This window comes from Aquarana catesbeiana, linkage group LG05 (assembly GCF_042186555.1).
Source record: "Aquarana catesbeiana isolate 2022-GZ linkage group LG05, ASM4218655v1, whole genome shotgun sequence".
Classification (NCBI taxonomy): Eukaryota; Metazoa; Chordata; class Amphibia; order Anura; family Ranidae; genus Aquarana; species Aquarana catesbeiana.
The window spans coordinates 130,047,204-130,072,239 of NC_133328.1; the positions used below are offsets into that span (position 1 = coordinate 130,047,204).

Sequence of the window (25,036 nt, forward strand, 5' to 3'; positions counted from 1 at the left end):
TTTAAATCCAACTTGCAAAATGAAAATTTGAATACGACTTGTGTTTAAAGTGGTTGTAAACCCTGTTACACCACTTTTACTCATAGGTAAGCCTATAACAAGGCTTACCTGTAGGTACCGTGAATATCTCCTAAACTTGCACAGTTTAGGAGATATTCAGTATATGCGCTGCTGCCGACGTCGTCGGCGCATGCGCACTGAAGAAATGGCCTGCTGGTGCCATTTCTTTAGGACTCGTGCTGTGACCGGCGGCTCCGGCATTGCGGCTCCGGCCAATCACAGCGCTGGAGCCGCAAACCTGGAAGTAACTTCAGTGGAAGATGTCAGCCGTGTACTCGGAGTGCCAAAGCAGATTCAGGGCATCGTTCTGAGGTAAGTATTTCATAATAAGCTAGTATGCAATGCATACTAGCTCATTATGCCTTTGTCTTGCAGGTTTTTTTTTTTTTTCGGAGGTTTACAACCTCTTTAAGGGATTTTGCAGACCATCTTTTAGCACTGGCACGTTAAGGCTCAAAAAATGGCCTATGGAACTTAGAGACAGTTATGTTGAAAGCTGGAGATTTTACTAAAACCATAACTTACAAACAACTGTGCATTATGTTTTTATCGTCTGGACACTGTAGTGAGCACTATCATTATATCCGATGACTGATGCATAATGATTTGAGAGCTGCCTAAACACAAGGAAACATTTTCAGGCATGAATACATGTACTCTCATTAAGACATTTTATATTAATGTCAATAATAATTTTTTAATTATATTACTGTAAAAATAAAGACCTGTCTAATGAAACAAGCAGAAGTTCTACAGGAATCAATATTTCATATTTAAATATATATTTATTTATTGCATATTCAAGTATTTATATAATGGAAACCACACCAAAAAGCTAAGGAACTTAATTTACTCTGAGCCCGAGGGAATGGAAGGATAAGCAACATGAGCTCAAAGTATCCATCTCTCAATAATATTGGATTGAAATTGGGTGCAAAAACTTCAAAGGCAATAACATTTAGAATGTACTCCCTCTGCATTACTATTAGTTTTTGAAGTGTACGTGCCAAGGAAGAACTAGTGCCTGTATGTGTCCCAATTTCTCAGGCCAGTCAAGATTAGTTCCACTTCAGTTACCTTAGTGATATATTGGGTAGCCTGCATATCTGGAGGTGAAAGCAAGTGGTGCCCTTAGAAACCAGCCATATTCCCGTTGTCATTTATTTGCTGTAGGTTAAAACATAAAAACGGAATACTGTTTGTTATGGTAACACCTTCACTGCCCTTCTTGAGATTGCGGACTCCTGTAGGCTGGAGTTCATGTTAAAAGCAGTCTTTTCTATTCAAATGCAGCGCTACTTAAATGCATGCATTTGAATGCAAAACACAGTGTTTGACAAGAAAAGGCTGCATTTGACTTATTTTACCCACAATCCAAATGCACCTCAATAGGATGTGCTGAATCCAAATAAACCCAATGCAAAGTAGGTCACATGCAACCTCTGAACTGTCACATCTGCATTTCAAATGCCCGCCAAACCCAGGAAACCAACACTCAGGTACACAATCCCTTACAAATCAGAATTTTAATGGTAAATAAAGCCCTGATGCTGGCCAATATACCCAGGAGCTGTAAATAACTTCACCTTACAACACTTGCATCAAAAATGGCAATGGGGCATAGGCACAATGCAGCGACAGAAATACAAAATGTCAGATACTTGAGATAGCCTTGAACTATTTGCATATACAGTATATGTTTATTCCTCATTTGTATTTGGAAGATGCCATGGGGTTGATTTACTTAAGGCAAATAGACTATTCACTTTGCAAGGAATGTTGCACTTTGCAAGACAGTTTTCCCCAGAGCTTAGTGAAGTTCTGCTGACTTCCATGATCCAATCAGGTGCAAGTAAAATTTTTTAATTTTTTTTATTTGTCAAACTCAATTTCAGGGCAGGCGGCATCATCATTATGATTGCTCTCAAAGGGCCGGTTGTATCTGTAAGATTAGATGTCCAGAGCACCCCACCCCCCCCCTTACATCAGATGTCAAGAGCCCTAACAACGTCAGAAGTCAAGAGTCCCCCACCCTCCCTTTCATCACAGTACACTCCCTTACCTTGTGCTGCTGCCGGGAAGAAGCTGGGGCATATCTGGGAACTAGAAAGTGCAGGGTCTGGAGGAGGACCAGGGGAGGACTGGGGTCAGATGCTGGAGTCTGCTGAATGCTGAGACCAGGGGAGGTGGAGACGAGGGGGTACTGCAGCTGCACAAAGAGGCACAGGATCTGTAGGACGAGTTCTATCCACCTCTCTGCTGTTGTAAGCTGAGACAGGGGTGGAGACAAGCCTCTCCGCGGCTGCACTGAGAAGCGCAGGATCTGACAGAGGAGTTCTGTCCTCCTCTCTGCTGCCGACTGCTGAGACAAGGTGGAAGTGGAGATGAGAGGGTGCCACAGCTGCAGGAGGGGCACATGGAATGGCTTGGTGGGCTGAATTTGGTGCGTGAGCCTTGTGTTTTACACATGTTGCCTAGCACATGATCAGGTATTCTTTCAAAAGTGAAACCTCCCCGCATTAACATTAGCTTTTAGTAAATTAACCCCTATATCTCAGTGTTAATGATGGTCGGGTTTTAGGCTTCATAACTGTCTAAACACTCTGCCAGGAGCAGAAACCCAAAAAAACTGAAGACAATTCTTCAATTCTGCTGGACTGCCAATATTCTATTCAGCAGTTTCTCTCATCACCCCAGCACTTGTGAAGCTGTGTATTTAAATTTTATAAGTGTACTGATCCTTTAAAGCAGATACTGACAACTGAAATGCTTACATCTGTCAGATCTTAACTACAATATGTTTGCAATGTGATATTTAAAGGACAACTGTCATGAAAATATAGACTGCTGTGTTTTCATACATATTGTTGTTGTGTATTCATATATCTATTTATATTACCTGTTTTGTGTTTTCCTTCAAAAATATCTTTTATGTATTCACATACAGACAACAGTGGTCAGGACTCAGGAGTGTACCACTTGTAACGGGGCAGTGGTGTAGCATGCCATACATGGCCCCTGATGCAAGATAGGCACAAAGGCTCCTGACCTTTAATCCTGTACCCATATGCGCTCCCCAGGACTTGAACCCCTTATTTTACTATTCCTTTAACATAGGTACTGTAAAACTTTAGTTTTTGGTTTTAACTTTTGAAGTTTAAGTTCAGTTGACAATGCACATGATCCTATAAAAGTGACCTTTCTCAAGTAGTTCCTGCATAGGTTGAAAAAATAACACATCAGCGCTAAAGTGATGTGCAACAGAGTAAACTGTCTTAAACCATTCAAACCAGTGGCCAAGAAAAAAAAGATAAAAAGATAAATCTTCACAGGGATCCTGTTGCCAAACAACACTTCAGATTTTGCTGCCCTCTTTAGATTGGGAGAGGTCCCTATTTCTAACAACAAAACAAGAAAAGAGAGGGCACACAGATTTTGTGCAGCTCTGAAGAAGGGGGTATAGCCTCCAAAATGCATTAGCCAGTGCATCCTCCAAGGGGGTCATCCAGGCATTGTATGGGACGTTTCATCCTCAGGTCTAAATAGTGGCTTGAGTTTTATTCCATGCTCACCAACATTTTGCTTTTGTGAGTATATATGTGTATTTACTTCAAGAAATAGTGCTTGAGATAATGCACAAGGCTGGTGTGCCCTCTCCTTTCTTCTTGTGTTATTTCTTCAGAGGTTGATAGGGGTTTCATAAACAATGACCAATTTCTACCTCTCAAATAAACTACCACTGACACTATTCCTCCGACTGTCCCGCCAATGTAAGGAGCATCCTTCCCACTGGCCACCAGTGTAGGGGGGCACTTTTCCAGTGGCTATCAATGTAAAAGCTCACTTTTCCAAAGACCACCAATTTGTGGGAGCACCACACGTTTCACTGTCTGTTTCTCTTTGGGCATTATTATTTGTGTACTAAACATAAAATGATCATACAGTGCAGCCCTGGCTGTCCAATACGTTAAGTATTCCACTTTTTTTTTTTAGTTTTATATCCACAACTTACAGCTTATGGTTATTTCTTGTGGACGGTAGATCTAAGAGTTCTCTGAGATCTTTAGAGGTTCTCTGAGATCCAAAATACTTTCTCTGCATAACAAAGAGTTGGGAAAGGATGGTCCAGATAGATCCAGAATCAGTCTAGAAGATAGACTTGGCACCAGTTGATTATACATCAGAACAGCATATTGAAAAGCAGCATGTGTTTTGAATACCAGTTATATTTGTTCTTACGTCTAAACAGCAATCTGTTCAGATTAGCATGAGATCAGTCTGTACTTCTCTACCTGTGTGCAGGCACATAAAGCAGGTTTAAAAAAATATTCCATGCAAGCTAATATGATGACACGAACATCTCCACTGTAAATTAAGACTATCATTAACATTTTTTTACACTTCATAATGGGAGAATGCACATTCACAGTGGCGTATGGAACCATTAAACCGTATAAAACAAATCCCCCTCCTCTGCTGAATATCCCTTTTCTTTATTGCTAAGTAGATTTTCTATTTAAAGCTAAACTTTTTTCATCTTAATGCATCCCAACTCTTACAGCATTTCTACAGTATGAATGATATGAAATTAAAAACATGCAATTAAGCAGCAGGAGAGAGCTTATCGTTGCTTTTGTAACTCCCATTTTAGTCAAAATGTTAATGTTTGTGACAAATAAAGCTTTACTATCCTAATATTATTTTGAAAAAAGAAGCTAGTTGTGAAGGTCAAACAGTTGACATGTTTTATGCTACTTTTTGTACTATTCAGACTGATTAAGTTGTGCATTTACATTAGACCTAAATGGATGCCAAAAAAATCCAAGCAAAAAATAATTGGAAATATTTTTTGGGTATTGAGATACACAATTATGTCAATCATAGCTGAAGAGGTATTTACTGAATTGCCACACGCAGGAAAAAGCACAAATACAAGTCAAGCTATTTGGTACATTAAATTACCATTTCATAAGTGTAATTGTTCCCATTTTCTGGGGCTGTGCAAGGATTGATTTAGCCCTGAACCTACCAGCTCCAGACATCAAAACACTTGTTAAAATCAAAGTCTGTATAGCAGATTGCAAATATATAATTACAAAGAAAAAGTACAAATGGCCTTTCTTGGAATTTGGATGAAATAGGAGATAAAGTAAAGATAAGAAAGACATAAAATGATGAGTGTATAATGTACTTGCTTCTGTTTTGAACCTTTACATGGATGTGACAAAGACAAGTTCAATTTGGTGGCAGGTATATGGCAATGAAAAATGAATGTACAAATTGCATTTAAATATTTTTTGACCTTTTTAGGTGCCCATAGACGTTTCACTTGTCAGTCAGATTAGGCCATACCTAACGAGATGCTTAGAAGTAAAATAAAGAATATGGAACATACATAAGCAAATAATCAGTAGATGAAGTTATATGCAATCTGGCAGCCTGAATGGGGTAGCAAGAAGTGTACCCTACCCACATAATATGCCACTCAGTTTCCATCTCTACACCGGGGAAGCTGTTTACTATTGCAGCGCATTGCTGCTCTTTCATTGTTCTGTATGCTACTTTCTAATTTGACATTGCTACATGAAAGAGATATTATAAGCATGCAGACTGGTGATATATACAGTATCTCACAAAAGTGAGTACACCCCTCACATTTTTGTAAATATTTTATTATATCTTTTGATGTGACAACACTGAAGAAATGACACTTTGCTACAATGTAAAGTAGTGAGTGTACAGCTTGTATAACAGTGTAAATTTGCTGTCCCAACACACAGCCATTAATGTCTAAACCTTTGGCAACAAAAGTGAGTACACCACTAAGTGAAAATGCCCAAACTGGGCCTAAAGTGTCAATATTTTGTGTGGCCACCATTTTTTCCAGCATTGCCTTAACCCTCTTGGGCATGGAGTTCACCAGAGCTTCACAGGTTGGCACTGGAGTCCTCTTCCACTCCTCCATGATGACATCACGGAGCTGGTGGATGTTAGAGACCTTGCACTCCTCTACCTTCCATTTGCGGATGCCCCACAGATGCTCAATAGGGTTTAGGTCTGGAGACATGCTTGGCCAGTCCATCACCATTACCCTCAGCTTCTTTAGCAAGGCAGTGGTATTCTTGGAGGTGTGTTTGGGGTCGTTATCATGTTGGACTACTGCCCTGTGGCCCAGTCTCCGAAGGGAGAGCACCATGCTCTGCTTCAGTATGTCACAGTACATGTTGGCATTCATGGTTCCCTCAATGAACTGTAGCTTTCTGGGGCAGCACTCATGCAGTCCCAGTCCATGACACTCTCACCACCATGCTTGACTGTAGGCAAGACACATATGTCTTTGTACTCCTCACCTGGTTGCCTCCACACACGCTTGACACCAGCTGAACCAAAAAAGTTTATCACCATCAGGGGCGTCGCTAGGTTTGCAAAAGATCTGGGGCTAGAGCCCATAGAAGCGGTCACCAACCTTTTTGCAGGCGCAGGGGGGGGGGGGGGGGCACGCCGGTGGTAAGCAATTTTTTGCGGGCAAAGGCTGGCGTTGGCATTTCAATCATCATGGCACCATGGTTGACATGGTGTCAGGGTGATTGAAGCGCATTGTTTCTATTGTTACATTCTAATATATAATAAAGTGGTTCAACTTACCATAATGCAGAATCAGTGGAAGCCCTGGGCGTGTCACTTCTCCTGCCACAAGATGCAGCATGTCACTTGCTAACGTCGCCTGTCACCAGATGCAGCTTTTTAACTTGTCACCATCACCTGCCACTATGGATTGTCACTTGCCATGTCGCCTGCCACCAGATGTGAATTGTCACTTGCCATGTCGCCTGCCACCAGATGTGGATTGTCACTTGCCACATCATCTGCCACCATTTGCAGATTGCCACGTCACCTGCCACCATTTGCAGATTGTCACTTGCCACGTCACCTGCCACCATTTGCAGATTGCCACTTGCCACCTCACTTGCCACCTTTTGCAGCTTGTCACTTGCCACATCACCTGCTACCAGTTGCAGATTGTCACTTGCCACGTCACTTGTCACGTCACCTGCCACCATTTGCAGATTGTCATGTCACCTGCCACCATTTGCAGATTGTCACTTGCCACGTCACTTGACACGTCACCAGCCACCATTTGCAGATCGTCACTTGCCACGTCACTTGCCACCATTTGCAGATTGTCACTTGCCACGTCATCTGCCACCTGATGTGGATTGTCACTTGCCACGTCACCTGCCACCATTTGCAGACTGTCACTTGCCACGTCACCTGCCGCCCTTAGCAGATTGACACTTGCCACATCACCTGCCACTAGATGTGGATTGTCACTTGCCAATTGATGTGGATTGTCACTTGCCATGCCAGCCAGTGCCACCAAATGTACATTATCGCTGCATTGGTGCCAGGCTGGCAGCACTGGTCCATTTAGTGAGGGCAGGAGAGCGGAAATGAGGAGCGGGCAGTGAGAGATGATGTAATCGTTCTGCTCCCCGCCGCACCTCTGACATTGAAGAGGCTCCGCGCTGTGAGGGCGGAAGAGCGCTGATGTGTGGCGGGCAGTGAGAGACATCTCTGCTCCCCACCGCACATCACTCCCACATTGAAGTGGCCCAGCCGTGAGGGCGGAAGAGTGGTGACGTGGAGTGGGTGGAGAGAAATGATGTCATCTCTGCTCGTCCGCCCGCTCATCTCTCTCCTCTCAACCACCTCCAATGCAGCCTGCCCTCCGCAGCCACGACCCGCTGGTTAGGCAGGGACCTTGCAGCAAGAGACTCGGGGCTATTGGCTCCAGATTTGGGGCTACAGCCTCAATAGCCACCCTCTGGCGACACCTATGACAGCCATGCAGACCAATTTGATGCAGCGTGCGGCGTATGGTCTGAGCACTGATAGGCTGACCCCACACCCCGTCAACCTCTGCAGAAATGTTGGCAGCACTCATACGTCTATTTCCCAAAGACAAGCTCTGGATATGACGCTGAGCACGTACACTCAACTTCCTTGGTCGACCATGACGAGGCCTGCTCTGAGTGGAACCTGTCCTGTTAAACCACTGTATGGTCTTGGCCACTGTGCTGCAGCTCAGTTTCAGGGTCTTGGCAATCATCTTATAGCCTAGGCCATCTTTATATAGAGCAACAATTCTTTTTTTTAGGACCTCAGAGAGTTCTTTGCCATGAGGTGCCATGTTGAACTTCCAGTGACCAGTATGAGAGAGTGAGAGGGATAACATCAAATTTAACACACTTGCTCCCCATTCACACCTGAGACCTTGTAACACTACATTTAGTGTACTACATGTACACTACTAGACATCAATGGCTGTGTGTTGAGTTATTTTGAGGGGACAGCAAATTTACACTGTTATACAAGCTGTACACTCACTACTTTACATTGTAGCAAAGTGTCATTTCTTCAGTGATGTCACATGAAAAGATATAATAAAATATTTACAAAAATGTGAGGGGTGTACTCATTTTTGTGAAATACTGTAAGTTTGTGTAATTTGAAGCACTGTAATGTAGATGTTTATTGTCACATATTGATCACAGTATTGTTTGCATTTTTATTACTTTAATATTTTTTATTTGGATTTCACTATGGAAGGTGTGCCACAAAGTATACACATTAGGAAAAATATGGTAAGTTCTACACTACATAAATATCAACATACAATTAGTGCTACCCCAGTACCCCAGTAGTATAGAATACAGAAGGACTGGTGGTGTTTGTCTATGAGAGGGTTTATGTACTTGTTAAAATCACCCAGTAAAAATAGCGGCACATCTGTTTTGTCTAGCATGAAAGACAGAAGTAATCTCAGTACCATTGTAGAAAAAGGAGGAGGAATATTTACGAAGGCTAATATACAGGTAAACATGCGTAACTTACAAAAGAAAAGGCATATCTGCCCTCATCATCTATGGCACAGGCTAATTCTTGGAAGTCCAAAGATCTACAGTATGTATCAGGACACTCACACCTCTAGAATAAGGCAAGTGAGTAGAATGATTTGCATGGCTTTTCTAGGAGTGACACAAACAACTCAATGGGGTCGATTTACTAAAGGCAAAAAGACTGTGCACTTTGCAAAGTGCAGTTGACTTCTACAAGTGCAGATACTTCATAATTGCCAACAGTCCCGATTTTCCCGGGACAATCCCGATTTTGGGACCCTCGTCTCGATCGGAGTCTGTCCCCAATCGGGATTTTGCCCAGGGAAAACGGGAATGTTTGCTTTTTCATTTTTTTAACATTTGGGCTTCAGCAAAATGGCCGTCGGCGCCGCAGCTAGATTGTTCCCCCTTAAGTATATACAGGAGGGGGGTTAAGTATATACAGGAGGGGGGTTAAATATATACAAGAGGGGGGTTAAGTATATACAGGAGAGGGGGTTAAGTATATACAGGAGGGGGGTTAAGTATATACAGGAGGATGGGGGGTTAAGTATATACAGGAGGGGGGTTAAGTATATACAGGAGGAGGGGGTTAAGTATATACAGGAGGAGGGGGGTTAAGTATATACAGGAGGAGGGGGGGTTAAGTATATACAGGAGGAGGGGGGGTTAAGTATATACAGGAGGGGGGTTAAGTATATACAGGAGGAGGGGGGTTAAGTATATACAAGAGGGGGTGTTCAGTATATACAGGAGGGGGGTTAGCTATATACAGGAGGAGGGGGTTAACTATATACAGGAGGGGGAAGGTTAACTATGTACAGGAGGGGGGGTTAAGTATATACAGGAGGAGGGGGGTTAACTATTTACAGGAAGGGGGTAACTATTTACAGGAGGGGGGTTAACTATGTACAGGAGGGGTTACTATGTACAGGGGGGAACTATGTACAGGGGGATACTACGTACAGGGGGTTAGCTATATACAGGAGGGGGAGGGTTAACTATGTACAGGAGGGGGGTTAACTATGTACAGGAGGGGGGTTTAACTATATACAGGAGGGGGGTTAACTATATACAGGAGGGGGTTTAACTATATACAGGAGGGGAGAGGGTTAACTATGTATCGGAGGGGGGGTTAACTATGTACAGGAGGGGTTACTATGTACAGGGGGGAACTATGTACAGGGGGGCTAACTATGTACAGGGGGGGTAACTATGCACAGGGGGGTAACTATGTACAGGGGTGTAACTAGGGGGAGAGAGGAAACTATGTACAGAGGGAGGGGGTAACTATGTACAGGAGGGGTAACTATGGCTCTGCCTGGGACACTGATGTAAGGACTGAGGCTGGGAACAGTGGTGTAAGGACTGACTGCTGGGGGCACCTGATGCAAGGAGGGACTCTTCTGGGGGCACCTGATGCAAGGAGGGACTCTGCTGGGGGCACCTGATGCAAGAAGGGGCTCTGCTGGGGCACCTGATGCAAGGAACGGACTCTGCTGGGGGCACCTGATGCAAGGACGGACTCTGCTGGGGGCACCTGATGCAAGGATGGACTCTGCTGGGGGCACCTGATGCAAGGACAGACTCTGCTGGGGGCACCTGATGCAAGGACTGACTCTTCTGGGGGCACCTGTTGCAAGGACGGACTCTGCTGGGGGCACCTGATACAAGGAAGGACTCTGCTGGTGGCAGGCGACGTGGCTAGTGACACGCTCAGGGATCCCACTGATTCGGCATTATGGTGAGTTGAATGGTCTCATTTTATATTACAATGTAATAATAGAAATAATGCACTTCAGTCATCCTGACACCATAACAATCATGGTGCCAGAATGATTGAAGCGCTAACACCAGGTGTTTGGAGTATCTTTATCTGCTGATTGTTAAACTTTCTAGAATACAGATATTTCTATTGTTGTGTAGAATCTGGGGCTGCTGTCCCTTCATTCCTCTCTCCCTCTTTCCCTCTCCTTCCCTCATTCATCTCAGACTCTAACCACACCCCCTTTGAGCCACGCCCATTTAAGCCACGACCGCTATTTAACGTAAACCACGCCCGTTTTTCACAGCGGCACCACAGTTTTCTTTTTTCCCTATGCCATGCCAACAAACGCATGCCCTGCCCGCCTAATTATTATACAGCTCCGCCTACAGCCAAGAAAGTGTCCCACAAATTTTTTTTGCAATGTTGGCAACTATGATACTTGGCCTGGGCTCATCCCACAGCCAAAGAATATTCACTTTACTGATTTGGTAGCACATGCAATTATATGATTACAGAATCTTTAAATACATTGCACCATGTTATTTAAAAAGTTCTGAAATTCTGAACTATGGCTTGCTTCCATTTACAAATTAAAAAAAAGCAAAAAAAAGTTTTTTTATTAACCTCCCTGGCGGTATGATTATTTCGGATTTTAGGTGCTGAAAGCGGTACAATTATTTTGCATGGAAATTTGGCGTTTTATATTGTAGGTCTGTAAATCTTAACAATAACACACTTAAATCTGTCCAAACCAGAGTCTAGTAGATATCCCGGGTATGATAAAGTTTGAAACACAAAAACATAAATTATAATATAATAAATAAAAATAAATAATTAAAAAAAAAAAAAAAAATAGTAATAAAATAAATTTCCCCACAATTCACTATCGCTCAATTCTGCAAGTGTTCTAATTTACTATCGCTGTTTTCTAGCTGGTCTAAAGCCACTTTTGACGTAAAGGGACACTTTTTGGTTGCTATGGACAATCTCCAGTTTCCAGGCAGAAAGAACAGTGTATATCATGTAAAACTGCATGCAGGGCATGGGCCAGAGCACTGGGGACAAAAGGGATGTGAAATCATTTCATACAGTACTGTAATCTGTAAGATTACAGTACTGTATGTGTTATGATTTTGACAGTTTTTTGAATTTGCCGCCAGGCTCCGCCCCCGTGCGTCGCGCCGCTCGCAGGGAACGGAGCCTGGCACGGAGAGGCTTCAGAGGAGGACGGAGCACTCGGACACTGCAGGGGACATCGCAGGATCCCGGGGACAAGGTAAGTAAAGCCGCCCCAGGATCCTGCAATGCGATCCCGAGTGTGGCTCGGGGTTACCGCTAATGGTACTGAATTTTAACCCCGAGCCACACTCGGGAATACCGCCAGGGAGGTTAAACTATAAATAAAGGCAATCCTTTTTTTTTTTTTTTTTTTTTTTTAAGTTTTGGACAAAGTGAAGAGGAATTCTCCTCTGCCCCTGGCATGGATTGTCATTTCCACCACTGACACGGAAAACTGTGAGCTGATATAATACTGTAAGCTATAGAGTTGTTTGTTGTTACCCAGAAAAGTAATGGAGGGGGTAATGGAGGGGAAATCTTCCAATGAGGAGACTAGTTCTGGTGACCTGGGAGGCCCCAAGGGATTCCCTTAATTTGAAGGGATTTCCTTTTACTTCCTGTTTTGGTTATGGGACAGGAAGTGAAGGGAAATCTCCCCAATGGGACCCACATGGCAAAAAGATGACAGGGGTTATAACCCTCCCTTACCCTATCCAAATGAAAAAAAATGTTTTGTCTATAGTTTTACTTTACACATACTGAAAAGATTATTGGTATTAGTTTGATCATAATCACTTTTATATTTGGATTTTTAAAAAGACTACAGATAACTTCTAAACACAAACTGGCATTGAAAACAAATATATACAGTGATGTGTATCTAAATCCAAGAATAAAAATAGAATATATTGCAGCATACCAGTTCTTAGATGTGGTGACTGCATTCATTTTCATTTTTTCAGGCTTTTTTTCTTTATTTTCACCTGGTAATCCTGCCAGAACCTATTGTCCTAGGGTGACAGTGCTTCCTCACTGTACTATGTCTATGATGGAGAAGTGTTGTCAGCCTAGGACAGGAAGTGTGTACTGCAGAACTCCTCTCTGTCTCCTCTACTCAATTTATTTTGGGGGAGTTGTTCTATAGTTCACAGAAGATTACTTGGGAGGCTGCAAACACTGCTTAAGATTTCAGTTCAGTGCACAGGAAGTGACAAGGGCGCTGTATTTCTGTCAGGATCAACATGTATTTTTTTTTACTTGTAGCAAATGTTCTTAGCCTGAAAAAAGAAAATAATTGAAGCCACCCTACTTGGGATCGGTAAGCTGCAATGCTGTACATGTATAAACTTGGGTTTAGGAATACTTTATTACCCATGCCTAAACCAATTCATCTAAACAGCATAGCCACTACCCACTTTACCTAAATGATCCACCCTTAACCTCTTCAGACCCGGAAAGTTTTACCCCCTTCATGACCAGGCCATTTATTGTGATACGGCACTGCATTAATTTAACTGACAATTGCGTGGTCGTGCGGCGCTGTACCCAAATAAAATGTATGTTCTTTTCTTCCCAAAAATAGAGCATTCTTTTGGTGGTATTTGATCACCTCTGCGGTGTTTATTTTTTGCTCTATGAACAAAAAAGACAGACAAAGACAATTTTTTTCATCAATTTAGGCCAATATGTATTCTGCTACGTGTTTTTTGTAAAAAAAATCCCAATAAGCGTATATTAATTGGTTTGTGCAAAAGTTTTTTATTTTTTTTACTAGTAATGGCATTGATCAGCGATTTTTAGTGGGACTGTGACATTGCAGCAGGCAAATCTGACACTAATGCCGCGTACACATGATCGGAAATTCGGCCAGCAAAAGACCAATGAGAACTTTTGGTTGGAAAATGCGACTGTGTGTATGCTCCATCGGACTTTTGCTGGCCGAATTCCCGCCAGCAAAAGAGTGAGAGCATGTTCTCAATTTTTCGGTCGGAAAAAGTTCCTATCTGAAAATGCGATCGTCTGTACAAATTCCGACGCGCAAAATTCCTACGCATGCTCGGAAACAATTCGACGCATGCTCGGAAGCATTGAACTTCTCGCCGTAGTGTTGAACGTCACCGCGTTCTTGACGGTCGAAAGTTCAGAGAACTTTTGTGTGACCGTGGGTATGGAAGGCAAGGTTGAGTGGAATTCCGTCGGAAAAACCATCCATGTTTTTTCTGATGGAAAATCCGCTCGTGTGTACGCGGCATAAGTGACACTTTTTGGGGACCAGTGACACCAATACAGTGATCAGTGCTAAAAAAAAATGCACTATCACTGTACTAATAACACTGGCAGGGAAGGGGTTAACAAAGGGTTAAATGTGCTCCTAGGGAGTGCTTTCTAACTGTGTTTTATTCTTATCCTATTAAAGTCATCATTTTAATACTACACTCAGGTCAGCGTCTCCCCCTCCCTGTTTTTTTCCCTTACATGTCTTGCAGAGTTCTGGAACACTCTGAAGGATGGCTGTCTTCCTTTTTAACCCTTAATACCCCTTTCTTTTCCAACCACCCAACTTATGGATACATCACCATCCAGCTATTACAGTCAAAGACTATACCCCTAAGGATTTCTCCATTTGGAGCACCAGATAACACTGACTATACTATACTATACTATGCTTTGACTGGGGGAAGACAGAGATCCGTGTTCCTGCTTAGCGGAAACACAAGATCTCCATCTTCCTCTCTCACAGAACGGCAGTTTGCCTTGTTTACATAGGCAGACTGCCATTCTGCCTCCCCTGAGAACGATTGCGGGGTGATGGTGAACATCGGGTCTGCTGTTCAATCACAGCGGGAGCGGGTCGCCAGCGACAGGTACGTGATTCCATGCAGGAGGGCTGCCCTGCCGTAGTATATCTGCATGGGGCGGTCCAGAAGGGGTTAAAGTGGTTCTACAGCCTCAAGGTTTTTTTACTTTTAAGCATTCTATGTATGAAGGTAAAAAGCCTTCTGTGTGCAGCAGCCCCCCAATCCTTACCTGAGCCCCCACTTGATCCAGCGATGTTCACGATAGCCTCGGCTGTATGGGGACTCTCACTCCTCATTGGCTGAGACAGCAGCGGAAGCCCATTGGCTCCCACTGCTGTCAACCACAGCCAGTGAGCCAATGAGGAGAGAGCGCGGGGAGGGGGCGCTGTCGAGACGCGGCTCTATGTGTCTTATGGATGCATAGAGCAGCGGCTCAGGAGCAAGCATGCAATGGTGCCCCCAAGGCAAGCAGCTTTCTCTGGGGGTGATGCTCGAGGGGGAGTAGCCAGGAGCGCTGGTGGGGGACCCGGAAAGAAGAGGATCAAAGCTGCTCTGTGCACAACCACTGCACAGAGCAACTAAGTGTAACGTGTTTTTTATTTAAAAAAAAAAAAACAAATAATAATAATATCACTTTATGATAATAAATCCTTCTTGAAAGATACAGTTCTTAACTATACTCTCACAATCTGAGTTTTTTCCTTTTTATGGTCACGGTCTACATCTTGTCATGCTGAATGATTCATAACTGCATGACTTTATAACAAGGTTCTCACTGTTACACATTGCTATATTTATGAAGAATAAACAAGCTGCTGGAATCCTGACCTGAATGAAATTCGATGTATGCAATTATAAGCGAATTAAAAGATAGTGTTACTTGCCCTCTTCACTAGGTCAGGTATTAGCTTCTGGTCTACCAGCTGGTCAGGAGACAAACACTGTTCCACTTCCAGGATGTATTCTTCAGTGCTCCCATCACATGTTGAATTTCTAAGGGAGAAACAAGATATTTTATACTTTAGAAAACATTGAACACATTTATTCGCTTTGCAACTGGCCACAGAGTATTTAGGTAACCTCAGAACGCATATACATGTCTGGGATCACATGAACATATACATCATGATGTTGTCCCTGATAGGCTACTAATCCACTTCCCCATCGGCGAAATCAGTGTGGCCCTTGGGCATGTGATCTGTCTAAGAGCCACTCACAATAACTAGTTATAAAATGAAGAATTAATAAAGCTGCCTTCTCCCTCTCCCAATAGATGAGATGAAGGAGACAAGAGTTTTTTTTACATTGTACGGTAACAAGTACTTTCTATATACTTTATAAAACATTGCAAAAAAAAAACATTCTTTCACTGCCAAATTAACCACATGCCCTCCGGATGATTTCCCCCTCTTCATGACCAGACCATTATTTGCTTTTTGGCACTGCGTTACTTTAAAGCGGACCTTCAGTCATTTTTTCATCTATTAAATCTTCTGTCCTTGTTTTAACTTTGGATAGTAAAACATTTTTTTTTTTTTTTTTGCCCGTAAACACCTTATACAGCCCACTTCCTCTTTCTTGTCTGGTATTTAGCCTAGGGGCTTATGACATCATGCACAGCTCTCTCTCTCACTCACGTGAGAGTTTGCACGGAAGGGAGGGGGGATGAGTCATAAGAGGGCCAATGAAAGCTGCAGGTCTGCAGATGTGCCTCTGTGTGTCTGTGTAAATCCCGGAAATGAACAGGCAGCAGATTCAGCTGCCCACAGTTAAAATGGCTGCAGCCAGAATCAATGGAGGGAGATTTCTGCAGCATATTTGGCAAGTATAGAATCACAGTATATATAAAATAATATGCAAAGTGATTGGTAGTAAGCTTCAGAATGGCAAAGATGTTTTTATTACAAATTATGTGAGCAGTTCCTCTTTAACTGGCAATTGCGTGGTCATGCAACACTGTACCTAAATGAAATTTATATGATTTTTTGGCATTCAAATAAAGCTTTATTTTAGTGGTATTTTATCATCACTGGGTTTTTTGTGCTATAAACGAAAATGAAAAAAAAAAATCAATATTTTTTACTTGCTGCTATAAAACAGCCAACAAATCTAATTTCTTCATTAACCCTCCTGTCGGTATTCCCAAGTGTGGCTCGGGGGTTAAATTTCAGTATCATTAGCGGTAACCCCGAGCCACACTCAGGATTGCATTGCAGAATCCTGGTCCAGGTTACTTACCTTGTCCCCAGGATCCTGCGATGTCCCCCCCACTGTGTCCCCCACCAGGTCATCCGCCCAATGCTCTGTGTGCTGGGCTCTGTTCCCTGCGAGCATCCCGACACATCGGAGCGGAGCATGGCTGCAAATTCGAAAAGTGAAAAACACATACAGTACACTGTAATCTTACAGATTACATTACTGTATCAAATCATTTCACATCCCTTTTGTCCCTAATGCTTTCTCCAATGCCCTGCATGCACTTTTATATTACATATACTGTTCTTTCTGCCTGGAAACTTGAGAATGTCCAAAGCAACCAAAAAGTGTCCCTTTACATCAAAAGTGGTGTTAGACCTGCTAGAAAACAGCGATAGTAAATTAGAACACTTGCAGAATTGAGTGATAGTGAATCGTGGGGAAATTCATTTTTATTATTATTATATTATTATTTTTTTTATAATTATTTATAGTTATTTATTATATTATAATTTATGATTTCGTGTTTCAAACTTTATCATACCCGGGTTATCTATTAAACTCTTGTTTGGACAGATTTAAGTGTGTTATTACTAAGAATATAAAATGTCAAATTTCTATGCAAAACATTGTACTGCTTTGAGATTCAAAAATGGGACATAATCATACCACCAGGGAGGTTAATTTAGGTCAATTCTGCTACATATTTTGGTAAATAAGTGTATATTGATTGGTTAGGGTCTACAAACTATGGTATATATACTGGAATTTTTTTTTATACTAGTATAGTATTATACTAGGCGATCAGTGACTTATGGACTGTGATAATATGGCGGACAATCTGACTATAAGACCCCTTTCACACTGGGGCGGTTTGCAGGCGTTATTGCGCTAAAAATACCGCCTGCAAACCGCCCCAAAACAGCCTCCGCTGTTTGTTCAGTGTGAAAGCCCGAGGGCTTTCACACTGAAGCGGTGCACTGGCAGGAGAAGAAAAAATCTCCTGTCAGCCGCATCTTTGAAATCAATGGGACAGCGCGGCTATACCGCGGCAATACCGCAGCTATAGCCGCGCTATACGAGTGGATTTAACCCTTTTTCGGCCGCCAGCGGGGGGTTAAAACCGCACCGCTAGCGGCCAAATACCGCGGTAAAACAGCGCTAAAAATAGCGCTGTTTTACCGCCGATGCCCCCTACCGCCCCAGTGTGAAAGGGGCCTAACTGACACTTTTGACAATTTGTAGGAACCAGTGACACTAATACAGTGATCAGTGCTAAAAATATACACTGGCTGGGAAGGAGTTAACATGTTGGGCAATCAAGGGGTTAAATATGTGCCTAACAGTGCTGGGTGAATTCACTGTGTGCTGTTTTTACAAAGGGATGTGCCGATTTTTATTCCATGCTTTGGATGCACTCAAATGAGTCAATGACTGCATGCATCTGCCAATTGTCAGCTTGCTTATCTCTTCTAATAGTCACCCTCAAAGTGAATCCTTTCATCTTGAGTTCCTGCAGAATCCCCCTAATGAAGGGGGAGTGTTAGAGCCTCCAAAGTGTGTTAACTGTTTAATGGCACCTCCACTTGAAGACCACCTAACTGGGAATTGACGTCATGGTTTTCAAGTGGAATACCATAGTTATGGCTGCAGCAATATGCAATAATCTCAGTATTGTTCTTTTCAGCCAGTAATTCTCTTACCGCTAAAAGTCATCCAAGCGGCTGATTGGCCACTGGATCGTTTTTAGAAGCCGCAGCCGGTGGGACCAAAGAGATTAGCTGAGGAAAGATGACCTCCACGAATCTCTATGGTCTAGGAGGCCTGGACCAACATCATGACGTCACTTCCGATTCCGGTCCGATGTAAACAATGAATTTTTTTTTTTGGGAAAGAATGAGATCAATGTTTTTTTTTCCTGTCCTGCTTCCTGTCCTGACCTTTAATACTTTATTGTTATCGCAAAGGATGTTTAGGTGTTTGCGTGCAGTGGTGAGCGCATATGTAGGTCACTCCCACATATGTAAACGATGTTCGCACCACACTTGTGAGGTATCCCCCTGACCATTAGAACAAGTGCAATAATTCTAGTACTAGACCTCCTCTGTAACTCTAAACTGGTAACCTGTAAAAAATGTTAAAGCATCGCCTATTGAGATTTTTAAGTACTGTAGTTTGGTGCCATTCCACAAGTGTGCGCAATGTTAAAGCATGACATGTTAGGTATCTATTTACTCGGCATAACCTCATCTTTCATATTTTACAAAAAAAACTTTTTGTTTTTAATTTATTAAAGTGTAAGTTTTTTTCCAAAAAAAGTGCGTTTGAAAAAATGCTGTGCAAATATTGTGTGACAAAAAAATGGTAACAACTGTCATTTTATTCTCTAGGGCCTCTGCTAAAATATATATATATATATATATATATATATATATATATAATGTTTGGGGGTTCTAGCAATTCTAGTAATTTTCTAGCAAACAAACACAGATTTTTGCATGTAGGAGAGAAGTGTCAGAATAGGCCTGTTCCTTAAAGAGGTTGTAAACTCGGAAAAAAAAAAAACCAAAAAACAAACCTGTAAGACAAAGGCATAATGAGCTAGTATGTATCGCATACTAGCTCATTATGAAATACTTACCTTAAAACAAAGCTCTCCCAGCTGTGCCTGCACACCGCTGAGATGGCAGACATTTTCCCTGGCGCTTCTTCCGGGTTCGCGGGCTCCAGCACAGTGATTGGCTGGAGCCGCGATTACGCATGTGTGCGGGAGCCACAGATCGCGGCACACGGCCCTGAATAAATGGCACAGGCGGCCGTTTCTTCAGAGCGCATGTGCCGATGATGCCGGCGTATATAGTAAATATCTCCTAAACGGTGCAAGTTTAGGAGATATTTACAATACCTACAGGTAAGCTTTATTATAGGCTTACCTAAAGGTACAATTAAAAATGAAGACTTTACTTCCTCTATAAGTGGTAAATTATCTCTTTTGGACAGATATAAGGACCTGCTTTGCTATACTTCTTCCAAAGAAGCTAGCTACCTTGCGATTATCCTGATCCTCTGGGTTTTAACATTTTCTCAGTTGTAAAAAGTATATAAATTAGGAATGTCAGCATGCGTCTGTTATGGAAGGTTCCTTTAAATATTTGTCTTGGTACATATTCGTGAAAGTGAACATAATTTTTTAAACTTGCTTGTGTAGCATAGTTTGTGCATATGATAGCGTAATAACCAAAACTGCTAATAAATGAAAAAATGCAGACATAACAAAATTAGCCACTCAGAATACCCTTAAATCAATTTAAACATCATCTTCATCAGTTAAGCATTGCTTTTGTTGTGAATGCATTTCTCTATTGTTAACTGTTTTGTTTCAAAATCAACCACGTCTTGTCAGTTGCTCCTGTTTGCTTTCACAATTAAACTTTGAATTGTCTCGAATTTACTTTATTAATCAGCCATCATTGTTTATTTGAATGCTGCTCAGAAAAAAAAAAAGGTACATCAGTACTTGCAGTATATTCAAATAAAGAAAAGTAATTATACAGCATAAAAAAGGAAAGAAAGTTTAGGGCTCACAAAGAAAGCTAACACAATGAACATCTCTAGTGAGTCTGTTTTTAATCATGGAAGATTACGCTCCACTATAATCGCATTATTTGTCTTTGTGTGGAGCCTAACAGGAGACCGAAGCTGATGCAGTCTAACAGGTTACATGCCTGAAAGTCCCGCTGAGTGTTCACATGAAATGTAAGAATAATTTTCTTTTCATTGTGCTGCAGGCAGCTCTATATACTGATGTGTATTCACAAGATACATCTCACGGCTTCTGCCTGGGGTTCTAATGACCTCTTTGGAGGGATAACTACTGCAGGCAACTCTTCTGGATGAAAGTTAATCATAGGCATTTTGATAGTATAATAGCAGATGTGACTAGCTACTCATGGTCAACGGTACCAGTGTCCTTTTACCAGAATTATCAATTGTTTACATATATAATGGAAAATCCTGCGAGGTGCATGTTTTTGAAGGTGCAGATTCTGGAATGAATATCCTTGTTCTCTGTTAGCTAAAGCTAGCCATACTTGGAGCAAATTCATAAGAAACTGGCTGAAATTCACTCTATGGATGGCCCTGTTGGCCCCCTTCCATTCAACATCCTTTCAATTAACCACTTGCCTACAGGGCACTTACAGCCTCTTCCTGCCCAGGCCATTTTTCAGCTTTCAGCTCTGTCGCACTTTGAATGACAATTGCGCGGTCGTGCTACACTGTACTCAAATTAAATTTTTATGTCTGGGAGGACGTCATATGATGTCCCTCCATTTAAACAGAGAATTCGCATGACCGCATGCGCGCATCCACGTTCCTTCGGTGGCGGCGTGTTACAGAGACACCGCTCACCACCAAGGGGGGTGAACAGCCATTGGGCATGGCTGTTTACCACATGATTGGCTGTGATGAAGTCACGGCCGATCACAGGTGGTACCACACCAGTTTGCACGGCGCATGCGCGCAATCTCGAGTGCACTGTGCATGCACGTCGGTGGCGGCGTGTTCCTGGTAACACTGCTCGTCACCGATGCTGGTAAATAGACATTGGCGCGGCGGCTGTTTACCACGTGATCGGCTGTGATCCTTTCATAGCCGATCATTAAATGTCAACAAACCACGGTAACAAGATGTTACCGGTTTCTCCTCCTCACACGCCGATCGCACACACCAATCACACACTGATTGCCCCCCCCAATAAAGAGGACCTGTCACCACCCATCAAAGTACCTGTCACAGTTCATCTGAGTACCTGTCAGTCCATATGAGTACCTTTCATAGTTCATCTGAGTACCCGAGTACCTGTCACAGTCCATCAGAGTACCCGAGTACCTGTCACAGTCCATCAGAGAACCCGAGTATCTGTCACAGTCCATCAGAGTACCCGAGTACCTGTCACAGTCCATCTGAGTACTCAAGTACCTGTCACAGTCCATCTGAGTACCCGTGTACCTGTCACAGTCCATATTAGTACCTGAGTACCTGTCACAGTCCATATGAGTACCCGAGTACCTGAGTACCTGTCACAGTCCATATGAGTACCGAGTACCTGAGTACCTGTCACCGCCCTTCAGAGTACCCGAATACCAGTCACCAGCCCATCAGAGTACTCAAGTACCTATCTGTAGCCCATGAGAGTACCCGAGTACCTGTCACCAGGCCATCAGACTACCCGAGTACCTGCAACCAGCCCATCAGAGTAACCGAGTACCTGTCACCAGCCCATCAGAGTAACAGAGTACCTGTCATCAGCCCATCAGAGTATCCGAGTACCTGTCTGCAGCTCATCAAGTTACCAGAGTACCTGTCTCCAGGCCATCAGAATACCCGAGTACCTATTTGCAGCCCATGCCTCATAGAATATACGTTGAGGTATTTGCTTTCCAAAATGGGGTCATTATGTGGGTAATTCCACTTTCCTGGTGCTCAAGGACCTTCAAAAGTGTGATAGGTAGGAATGAAATGTGTAAGTTATGCTCCTAGAATGCCTGAAGGTACTGCTTCAATGTTGGGCCTCTGTATGTGGCCAGGTTGTGTAAAAGTCTCACACATGTGGTATTGCCATACTCGGGAAGAGTAGCAGAATGTATTTTGGGGTGTAATTTTTGTACGCATATGCTGTGTTTGGGAAATCACCTGATAATTTGACAATATTGTAAAAAAAAAAAAAAAATCTTCATTTTGCAAAGAATTGTGGGAAAAAAAATTACAACGTAAAAAAACTCACCATGCTACTTACTTAATACATTGGAATGTCTACTTTCTAAAAAGGGGTCATTTGGGGGTATTTGTACTTTCCTGACTTGTCTCAAGAAATGAGATTCACCTGATGTACTGAAGGCCTGATCAGATGTGAACAATTTTCAGTGATTGGCACCATAGTTTGTAGACTCTATAACTTTCACAAAGACCAAATAATATACACTAATTTGGGTTATTTTTACCAAAGATATGTAGCAGTATCAATTTTGGCCAACATTTATGAAGAGAAAATACTAATTAGCAAAATTTTATGACAGAAACCAAGAAAAAGGCATTTTTCACAAAATTTACGGTCTTTTTTTATTTATAGCACAAAAATATAAAAAACCCACTAGTAATTAAATACCACCAAAAGAAAGCTCTATTTGTGTGAAAAAAAGGACGCAAGTTTCATATGTGTTGCATGACTGAGTAATTGTCATTCAAACTGTGAGAGCGCTGAAAGCTGAAAATTGGTCTGGGCAGTAAGGGGGTGTAAGTGCACTGTATTGAGGTGGTTAAGGTGTCCACAACTATGCCTCCATGCACTTATTTAAACATATGTAACCCCAGGATTCACATGTGTATGTAAACAACAACTGCATAACACATTGTTTTAGGCTTAAAATATGCATTTCAACATTTGTGTGAAAAAAATGAAATTTTTATTGCATGTGGGTGGAAGTGTAACATTAAGAGGGTTAACAGGTTAAAGATATATGAGGGTTTAGTGATTGGCACATCTACTTTAAAGTCTCTCTATGGAATTTCTTGTCGACTTCTAATAGTTTACACTGGGAGTAAATGCCCTATATAGTTCCATTACTGGCCAGCATTTCAAGCAAAAATGGGACACTTAACAGCTAAACATAGCAATATCTCCGACCAACCTGGATTTACCTGAATAATAAATTAGTAAAATAGTGACTTGATTTCTGCTTGTTCACACACCAATCACACACTGATTGCCCCCCCAATAAAGAGGACCTGTCACCACCCATCAAAGTACCTGTCACAGTTCATCTGAGTACCTGTCAGTCCATATGAGTACCTTTCATAGTTCATCTGAGTACCCGAGTACCTGTCACAGTCCATCAGAGTACCCGAGTACCTGTCACAGTCCATCAGAGAACCCGAGTACCTGTCACAGTCCATCAGAGTACCCGAGTACCTGTCACAGTCCATCTGAGTACTCAAGTACCTGTCACAGTCCATCTGAGTACCCGTGTACCTGTCACAGTCCATATTAGTACCTGAGTACCTGTCACAGTCCATATGAGTACCCGAGTACCTGAGTACCTGTCACAGTCCATATGAGTACCGAGTACCTGAGTACCTGTCACCGCCCTTCAGAGTACCCGAATACCAGTCACCAGCCCATCAGAGTACCCAAGTACCTATCTGTAGCCCATCAGAGTACCCGAGTACCTGTCACCAGGCCATCAGACTACCCGAGTACCTGTCACCAGCCCATCAGAGTAACCGAGTACCTGTCACCAGCCCATCAGAGTAACAGAGTACCTGTCATCAGCCCATCAGAGTATCCGAGTACCTGTCTGCAGCTCATCAAGTTACCAGAGTACCTGTCTCCAGGCCATCAGAATACCCGAGTACCTATTTGCAGCCCATGCCTCATAGAATATACGTTGAGGTATTTGCTTTCCAAAATGGGGTCATTATGTGGGTAATTCCACTTTCCTGGTGCTCAAGGACCTTCAAAAGTGTGATAGGTAGGAATGAAATGTGTAAGTTATGCTCCTAGAATGCCTGAAGGTACTGCTTCAATGTTGGGCCTCTGTATGTGGCCAGGTTGTGTAAAAGTCTCACACATGTGGTATTGCCATACTCGGGAAGAGTAGCAGAATGTATTTTGGGGTGTAATTTTTGTACGCATATGCTGTGTATGGGAAATCACCTGATAATTTGACAATATTGTAAAAAAAAAAAAAAAAATCTTCATTTTGCAAAGAATTGTGGGAAAAAAAATTACAACGTAAAAAAACTCACCATGCTACTTACTTAATACATTGGAATGTCTACTTTCTAAAAAAGGGGTCATTTGGGGGTATTTGTACTTTCCTGACTTGTCTCAAGAAATGAGATTCACCTGATGTACTGAAGGCCTGATCAGATGTGAACAATTTTCAGTGATTGGCACCATAGTTTGTAGACTCTATAACTTTCACAAAGACCAAATAATATACACTAATTTGGGTTATTTTTACCAAAGATATGTAGCAGTATCAATTTTGGCCAACATTTATGAAGAGAAAATACTAATTAGCAAAATTTTATGACAGAAACCAAGAAAAAGGCATTTTTCACAAAATTTACGGTCTTTTTTTATTTATAGCACAAAAATATAAAAAACCCACTAGTAATTAAATACCACCAAAAGAAAGCTCTATTTGTGTGAAAAAAAGGACGCAAGTTTCATATGTGTTGCATGACTGAGT

General features: G+C 42.3%; 1 protein-coding gene across 1 annotated transcript in view; it reads right to left on the reverse strand.

Annotated features, from left to right (window-relative positions):
- RFTN1 (raftlin, lipid raft linker 1) overlaps positions 1–25,036 on the reverse strand; it is a 464,957-nt gene that overhangs the window by 164,824 nt on the left and 275,097 nt on the right. Inside the window, exon 4 of the mRNA XM_073630197.1 lies at positions 15,470–15,578. Coding sequence (XP_073486298.1) covers positions 15,470–15,578 — 109 coding nt within the window. The remainder of the gene's footprint in view (positions 1–15,469; positions 15,579–25,036) is intronic.